Source organism: Berghia stephanieae, chromosome 8 (assembly GCF_034508935.2).
Source record: "Berghia stephanieae isolate SIO BIC M18660-M18661 chromosome 8, UCSD_Bste_1.3, whole genome shotgun sequence".
NCBI classification, from domain to species: Eukaryota; Metazoa; Mollusca; class Gastropoda; order Nudibranchia; family Aeolidiidae; genus Berghia; species Berghia stephanieae.
In genome coordinates this window covers 13,789,889-13,799,182 of record NC_088367.1, presented here as the reverse complement: position 1 = coordinate 13,799,182, position 9,294 = coordinate 13,789,889, and the positions used below count along the sequence as shown (strand labels likewise).

The following is a 9,294-nucleotide window of genomic DNA, read 5'->3' as shown; positions in this document are numbered from 1 at the left end:
ATGTAGATTCAAAGATCACACCGTCAAAGTACTTAGTTTGAGATCACCTAAAAGTCTCATCCAGACACAAGCACATGTACCAACTAAGGGGAATACACTCAAATATTTACAAATCATATAATATAATATGTAAACTAAACATAATACAATGCATAACAGAAAGATGATTTAAAAAAAAAAAATCATCTTCCAAAACTATAACATTATAACTATACATCAACTGTTTCCCTCCCAGCCAAGGAACTCCGGCCAGGGCCAGGACAAAACCAAGTAATCTCATTCCAAGACAACGACAGGAAACAACTTGGAAAACGGGTTGGGGGGATAGAAGACACAGCATGTACCTCCCTGCCCACTATGGGAGGTCAGGGGGGACGGAAACCACAGCAAGAGTGATATACCTGTCCACCACAGGAGGACAGCTTGTCAATTATTTGAAAGAAAAGGATTCAATATTCATTTTATTATTCAACCTAGAAGACCCAACCTTTGTCAATACTTCAATTACTACATTCAAAAATATGAAATGACAAGTCATAAACTAATGTGTGCGTATCGATTTAACCAAATTTATTTACAGAGCTCAATATCCTTTAAAAATATGTTTTTTTCTTCAAAAACATTTAATTCATAACATGCATTTGAAATTGGTAGTCAAAAATTAAAGTTAAAAAAGAAACAAACACGCTATTACAATTATTATCTTATATTATAATTAACAACATCAATCAGTGGACATCAGATTGATAAAATCTTAGGGTATGGATTTAAAAAAAATCTCACCCAGAAGTGAACTTAAAGGAAAGGACAAAATAAATTAAGACTATCTAGCTCAAACTCTCTGAGATGAAATTTCCAAATGATGACCATTTTAGTCAATTTGATTACTATAAATCAAGAGAACAAGGGGATTTTTTTGAAAACAAGGGAAACAATAAGGGGTCAATTCATCGTTGTGACGCTCAAAATCCTTAATAATCAATTCTAATTTAAATCGTTAAACAAGAAATCTCTTGTCAGATCTGGAAATATCAATAGTAGTTTCAATAAGGGTGAGTGTTAACATTTTAAAACAAAATTATTGATAAAGTTTATAGAGAATTAAACTGTGCATAATCAAAGATAACCAATTAAAAACATTGAATCCTAAGTTGCTTTGTGTTTGTCTAAATCAATAACAATGTAAAATTGAATGTAAGCTTCAATTTAAGATACAAAAACAGATAAAATGGATGTTTCGGGCTTCCCCTTTATAAAAAAAAAACAGGATGAATGAAACACTACAGACGAATGAGATAATGTGGTAGTGGTGTTGTCATTATCTAGTTTGAGACTCATCATAAATTCCACCTAGACACAAGCAATGTATGCCTTAAAAGGGAAAGACCCTCGAAAAACAAACGGACATGATTTTGAAGAGAGAAAAAAAACAGCCTCTTATTCTTCCTTTCAGGCCAAAACTTCATCAAATTGGAAGACTGGTATGGCTGTTGAGAGTCTGGTCCTTTGAGTCTCCACTGATATGGAGCTGAAGAGACTATTTGAAGCTCTCACTGCTGGGTGCTTGTTTCCCACAAAAAGTTCTCATTTTCCCAGAAAAAGACATAAGGCAGGGCCCCAATAAAACCAAAAAGGCCTCATTCGAAAACAAATCTGGGACAACAGATATATAGTGGGATAGACATACTTATTTAAACCTAATTGAGACATGGGGCACATAAGGCATCTATCTTATATGTCTGTCAGGTGCCTGAATACCAATGTCATTTTAAAGTCAGGCCAGCCTCTATCAGCTAAGGATTGTCCTTGAGTTTCTTTGGGCCTATCTCTTCGTCTTTTGCCAAATATTCCTAAAATTTTTTACACAAGTCTTTGTTTTGAAACTGTTCCAATTACATTATTAACTTGTTACTTTCCAACATTCACTGCTGTACTTGAGGACTGAAAGGACTTAACTCTTGAAAAGTTTCAATTTATTTTGATCTGCAGATTTTAGGATAGAATATTACGGCATAAGTTCTATTCCAAACCCTGCAGCACAGAGAAAGGATCATTTCCTGCCCGACACAAGATAAAATGACAATTCAAAAGCATTTTTCGAAATGTAATCAAAAGCACATTGCACAAAAATTATGACCAAGGTTTCGACCTTAAAAGATTCATCATTATTCAGGAGCGTAAAAGGAATGTTGAGTTATTTGTGACGTCCCTATCTACAACTTCAATATTTATATAAACAACATGAGAAAATTTAATATTTTCCTTCAATTACAGTCTTGCAAAGTTTTGGTATTACTACTGTAGAGAATTCATAATTCTAAAACAACTTGAATAAGGTAGATGTCAATATAAAAAATCAAAACAAATAAAAATATAGTGATATTTGAGCTTCTTAAGTGAATAAAGAAGAGCTTCATTTTAAAAATAAATAGCCTGAATCTATTTAGAGTCAGAGACTAAATTAATAATACAGCTAAGAAAGACATTTATGAAGAAAGTGTGAAAAAAAAAAACACACAAAAAAAACAAAACAACTGCGAATGATATCCCTGATATCACAAAAGCTGAATTTTGAAATTTACAATTGTTCACCTACTTATACAAAAAAACAAAAACAAACCATAATCGAACACTGAAAGAATATAAACTTTCTGTTAACTCTCCCTCTGATTGAGCTTACAATATTCTTTATACAGCAAGCAAAAGTGACTTAGAAGAAATTAAATAAAGAACATCCATACAAAAATGAAGACAATGTTGTACAATTTAAATAAAAGTTTTACAATTCACAACTTATTCTGAAGGACAAAGACATAATCTTATTTACACAGCCTGTTAGATCTCCACCAATTGAGTCCCACTTCAAAACTTTCCATTTTATTTTCAAATAAATTAATATCTCTTTATACAGAAAATGAGATGATCAAAACAACATGGCAGATCAGCTTTTCTATACTCTCCTATGCTTTAGGTGGGTAAGGCTGAAAAACGCTGAGGTGAAAATTTAAAAGATAATATAACAGTAAATATACAACAAGTTAAAAAACATTACAAACATATATCAAAAATATCATCTTTTAAAAACCGCCACAATATCCATAAAGTAATTCTCAATGGATACTTACAAGTATCACATACAAGACATTAATAAAATATGAAATCAAAGTCAGGTGAAAACTAAAAATGGCTAAACCAAACAGACCAGTAAATTAATTTGAAATGTCACAATAGTCTTTCTTTGACATTGTTTAAATTCAAAAGCGTTTATCCTCATACCGCAGTACAGCTAAATAAATTAGGGTCCAGTTTACTATTTTCACAGCCAATTTTATTCATTTTAAAGAGTGATTTGCACATTCTTGCCTTTAGCACTATTTAATAATGCCAGTAATTACTATTGAATGCCACTATAACACAAAGCATAAATCTTTACAACTTATGAAAATAAGTCAGGCAACTCAAAAGTGATGAATAACCGAGGACATTCCTTGCCACCCCCCCCCCCTCCCCCCATAAGTGGCTTTAACAAAAATTGATAAATCAAATAACCCCCTGGAGACTTGGATTAACGAGTATTTAATGTATGTTGAAAATTGTTTTAAAATATTGAAAATATGGTGACTTGTGACAAAAACAAGAAAGATACAAAAAATATATCAAAAATTGTGAATGAAATGATAATGATAATTTTGCTGTCAATGGTGATGTAGACACAATTGTCTACCACATTCAACTTTTGTTGGACACTAATAAAAACATATATGATGTCAGGGCAATAACTGTTGATCCCAATAACGTATATGTTTTCAAACAACTCAAAACACATGTATATCTTGACACATTTCTAGACACCCTCTCTTCACAGATAATCTCATATCCATTTCATCAAATACATGTCGATATCTTCAAAATATTTGAGAATGTCACTGAATTGGACCAAAATTTGAACAGTTTTCTTTCATACGAATATCTTCCTCATGAATGAGCTGTATGGAGATTAAAACCAGAAAGCATCTTGCATTGATGCAATGCGATCAAATCACTCCATTTGTTATAGCATTCCATATGAAGCAACTGTCAAAACAATCATGACCAAATCGAACAAGCATCCCTAGCAATATTTCCACACATCATTTTTTGTTCATGACTATATAAGCATGACTACTTGGACTGTATCAGCGTGCTTGACAACCTGTAGAAAGAAATATATCAAAGATTTATTAAAACATTAACAACATACTGCATTTCCCTTAAATCATAATCCCATAATCACTCCCCCCCCCCAATTATTCAAATAAACAACTCGAGATCTGTTTTCACCAAAGGGAAATACCAATAATTCAATACGCTTCATTGCTCTTACTGCTCTCTTGATCAATATGGAATGATATGATGTCAAGATAAAGAGTAAAATTGACCGTTATGGCTGCTTTTTCATCGGTTAAAAAAAAAAAGAGTAAATCAATCCTACAGATACCATTGACTCATACTTGCACAAGCGTGCAGTAAGACCCACACTAATCTACAACACCTTAGTCATCTGTGGCTTCCACCCCCCCCCCCCCCCCCCCCCACTTCCTCTTCTCAACCAATCCCACCCTGACTGCACCAATCCATTATTACTTGAAGGTGAGAACACAATGTGCTGAATGAAAGCAGTAATATTGTAAACCCATAAAGATGACGTTGGAGTTATAACACTATTGTTCTCTTTGGCTCATATAAGTGTACACCCCCCCCCCCACACACACACATACATACACTCACACAAACGCACTACACAACTTTAAACACCAAAGTCACACCGTTGAAGAATTTAATGTTATGCATTGTGGGTGACAGTGGGGTGAATGATAGCAGTGGAATAATAATACACCTGTAAAATCATGATAACTTCTTGAGGTATGCCTAAACCAAAATAGAATACCAAGTCCCTTGAATTTCGGTTTAAATCTTTCATCCCCGGGACTGACTGAGCGGTCAAATGCCCAAGCCCTGGGCTTTCTAGCCTAATTTGAAACATTTATTTTTTTAAAAAAAGTTTTCAAGATATCTCCTTCAAATATTTTGGTATAAAAATCTATACAAGTGTTAAACGGATGTGGAGAAACAAAGAGATACATGTAAGATCAAAAACATGAGATCATTTTGAAAAGTGTCTCTAGAATGAATAAAAAGTGGGGGAATGGTTGTGAAGGGGAAACACATGCAGTAAACAGACATTTCGCCATATCTTGAAAACCTTACAGTGAGAGTTTGTTGAAAACGGTGCATGTTTACCCACGCCACGTTTGCTTGAATTAAACAATCTATTTATAAAACTCATGGAAAACGATTGGTCATTCATTCATGAAAAAACAACTTACCATTCCATTGCCTCATCAAGACCTTCCCCTTTAATTGCTGAAGTCTTAAATATCTGGTACTTTCTATTTTTGAGTGCAGGTAGTCCTAAAGAGTTTGCAACTTCTGTGACAGTCATGGCACCTTCAATATCTTGCTTGTTGGCAAACACTACCAGAACAGCCTTTTTCAATTCATCTTCCTGCAATGTAAAAGAAGCTTAAAAATAAATGATCTCGATCAACCCGGCAAATGAGAGATTTGTTAGTAAGAGGTGTAAAATTGAGCGGTTCATAAAGAAATCGAAAGACATCGAATTAAGAGTGATTGCCAACAAAGAGGATCCTATATCTTAATTTGGGACAGAATGTCAAAACGAATTATTACTCTACTCTTTTTATTCTTTATATCAAGATACTTTATTTGCATGTATGCCAATCAGTTTTTCTTATGGAAATAAATTGGATGCAAAAGCAATGGCAGATATATTTTATCATTTTGAAACCTACCTCAAGCATAGATACGAGTTCTTGTTTGCTTATACCAATTCTGTCTCTGTCCATGCTGTCAACCACATAAATAATGGCATCTGTGTTGGAATAATAGCATCGCCAATATGGTCTGGAATAAACATACAAATAAACGGAGTACATTAAAAATTATTCCTCATTGAAACCTGAACAGTGAATCAGTCTCCTTTAAATATACTATAAAGAAAATAGATAAATAATGTGGAAATGTAAAAATGACAGAAGTTGTTTAATTTTGAGAAGACTGAAAGGGTTGGTAAAACAGAGAGGGATGGATGGAAGAGGGAAGAGGAGAGTGTGTGTGTGTGTGTGTGTGTGAGAGAGAAAGAGAGAGAGAAAGAGAGAGAGAGAGAGAGAGAGAGAGAGAGAGAGAGAGAGAGAGAGAGAGAGAGATATCTTTAATCTATTCTTACATCAATTCCAGTAGTTTCATATGATTAAATAATGACCTTTAAGTTAATTTTCATACAAAAACTGCAGACAAAGACAAAATCCACCATTTTTAATCACATTATTTTTAATGTAGTTGTAATAATTTTAGTTTTCAAAAAAGACAACAAATAAATAAATATAAAATAATGTATGGAAAACAACTCTACTTAACACCATTAACAAGATATTCAATCCCGCTATCTCATATTTCAGTCCATTAAATACCTGATACTGGTTTGTCCGCCTAAGTCCCAAACTTGAAATTTCAAATTCTTGTAGGTAACAGTTTCAACATTAAACCCAATCGCTGTGGGACAATAAAGATGGAAAAAATTAGAAATTGTGCAATATCAGACAAGTTGTATAGCTTACCCATGATAATTGACTTTAAATATATCTTAATTCACTGAGCAAAGCTATGTGACTCTGTTTCCATGTTACAGCTAATGCTACTGACCATTGTCTGATTGAGTTTATGTAGTCAAACTTGCTTTGTTTGAATGATGAAAAATAGTCATCTTCGTAAATAATTCTGAGAAATTAAGCCCGTTTCATACTCAACTCTGAATTACAAATTTGATTTTAGTCAACTGTTCATAACTAAATAACAGCAATTTCAAAAGATCTTCACTTTAGTTTATTGTAAAAAAAAAAGTGGCAATCCTGTTTCTGTTAAATCATAGCCAGGGATCTCAACTCAAAATATTATTGTAAAACAACTGACAATTTTCTCAATCATATAATGAACTAAAATGCGTAAGTATACAAAAATTAACTAGAAAATTGGCCTTCGACTATGATCACGGAGCAGCAGTGAACCAATGAAAATTTCAGGAATCATGAAAAATTGAGAGCCCTGTATAGCAGACTAAAGTCCATCATCAGAAAATAAAATGGACATAATGGATATATATAATGACTTACTGGGTATAGTTGTGACAACCTCTCCAACTTGAAGTCTGTATAAAATTGTCGTTTTGCCAGCTCCATCAAGACCTAGGATCAATATTCTCCTTTCTTTCGAGCCAAACAAACCAGAGAAGTAGCTTATAAGTCCTCCTAAAATTAGAAACAAATAATGGAAATGTTGATTAAAACACATTGTTATCATCTGTGTCTGTTATCAGAAACAAATAATGGAAATGTTGATTAAAACATTTTGTTATCATCCGTGTTTGTCACCAAAGACATTTATATTTAATTCATGAGCACTCTTGTTTTTTAATTTTTGTACTCTAAACATGTTATTTAAAAAAAGCTAAGGTGGTTTACAACTCAAGTCATATCAGTTTGTGTTATTGGTCAACTGAAAGTAAGAATCAACATGAAAACAGAGCTCTAACCTCTTATAATAATAAATTAAGAAAAAAAAAAAGATTTCTTAATTAACTTAAATTAAATGTATTAACTAAGCCTGAAAAGTTATAAATAAGAATAAGAGAGACCTAAAGAATCTAAACTGTATCCAACCATATGCAATACACATTTGCTTACACACACCTATCCTATATATATCTCTTAATAACCAAATATTTCTCTTTCCAGATGTCTTAATAAGAGCTTTTTTTTATATAGCGCAATATCCACTAAACGTGCTCAAAGCGCTGTACAAGGGGTCCCTGGTCAACAGCAACATTTAACATGTAGGACGGAACATAACGCCTGGTAGGCGATATTACAATTTATCGGACAAAGACAACGCTGTTAACGGCCAGGTACTCATGTTACACCTGAGTACGGTGAGAGAATGTGAGTAAAGAGCCTTTTCCAAGGACTCAACTATGCGCTGAGAGCGAGACTCGAATCCAGGACCTCCTGATCCGAAAGCGAGTGTCATACCACTAGACCACATAGCCGCACTATTAGTATAACTAGAAAACCCTAAGCTGGGATTGATCCCATTAGAACTGCCAACAATTCACTGATAACAGTTAATGTGTATAGGTTGGGTGAAGACATAGTCAGAGACTATTGTGAAGGTGGCAATTTTCTGCACCTCCTATTGGAGGTGATTGGTGGTGTAAGTTTTTACAATGATAGTAATACAATCATAAAAACATAACAATGACAACAAAAAAAAAAATCCCCTGAAACATGGAACACAAAATAGTAATAATAATTTAATGATGCTAATAAATCATCAAAAAAATAAAATAACAACAACAAGAACAGTATTCTCTCTGTAAAATTTGACCAGAAAATTTAAATAACTCTGAAACCGTTTGTCACAGAGAAACAAATAAGGCATCAAATTAAATGTTTTTTCATGCCACATCCGCCTGACTGGGGGATCAGATTAAGATGTTTTGAGTTTGAACATTTTATCAATGTGCCTACTTTTGAATATAACCCATCGGTCTAAAGTTAGCACATTTTACTCTTGATTCTAAGTCAAAAGTCAAAGGCAGGCAGCAGTTTTCTAGGGGAGACCACCCGCACGTTCCTCGAGGTAGTTTCCTTTTATATTGTTATTTTAACCATGGATGTTTTGTCAGACATTTATTTATATTCAATTTGTCAATTTTTAGTATTAGTAGCATATTAAAAGCTGTAGAACAAACCATGAAAAGATTTAAATTTCCTAATATGACTACTGGTTTGGTACTCCACTGCCATTTTGTCGTCGAAGTATTGAAAGGTAGTGCAAAAAAACAGTCCTAGGTTTTTTTTAAAATTTGGGTTAGCGCGAGATTATCTATAGTTAAATTCTTTCATGGAATGACTAGACCACTATTAATACCATCACGGAAGGGTGTAATATTTCAAAAATTGATAAATTTTTACTTCAATAGCTTTCTGAGAAGGCTGTGGCTAATCTGACTCGAGTCTGAATAGTGTCCCATGGCTATTCGGACAAACTCCAATGCGCATGTGCAATCTATAAGTTCTTTGGACTCCAATCTGAATATAGCCTCCCCTGGCAGTAAATTTCGAAATTATTTTAGTTATTTGACAATTACACACATACATTTGATGCAAATGAAAATAA

The 9,294-nt window shown here is 33.4% G+C and overlaps 1 protein-coding gene across 1 annotated transcript in view; it reads right to left on the bottom strand.

Annotated features, from left to right (window-relative positions):
• Nucleotides 1–549: 549 nt before the first annotated feature.
• LOC144978205 (ADP-ribosylation factor-like protein 1) overlaps nt 550–9,294 on the bottom strand; it is a 12,452-nt gene continuing 3,707 nt past the window's right edge. Inside the window, exons 2-6 of the mRNA XM_078923981.1 lie at nt 7,230–7,364; nt 6,531–6,612; nt 5,853–5,964; nt 5,367–5,545; nt 550–4,192 (exon numbers count right to left, since the gene is read on the bottom strand). Of these exons, the coding sequence (XP_078780107.1) occupies nt 4,162–4,192; nt 5,367–5,545; nt 5,853–5,964; nt 6,531–6,612; nt 7,230–7,364 (539 nt within the window). The 3' untranslated portion in view covers nt 550–4,161. The remainder of the gene's footprint in view (nt 4,193–5,366; nt 5,546–5,852; nt 5,965–6,530; nt 6,613–7,229; nt 7,365–9,294) is intronic.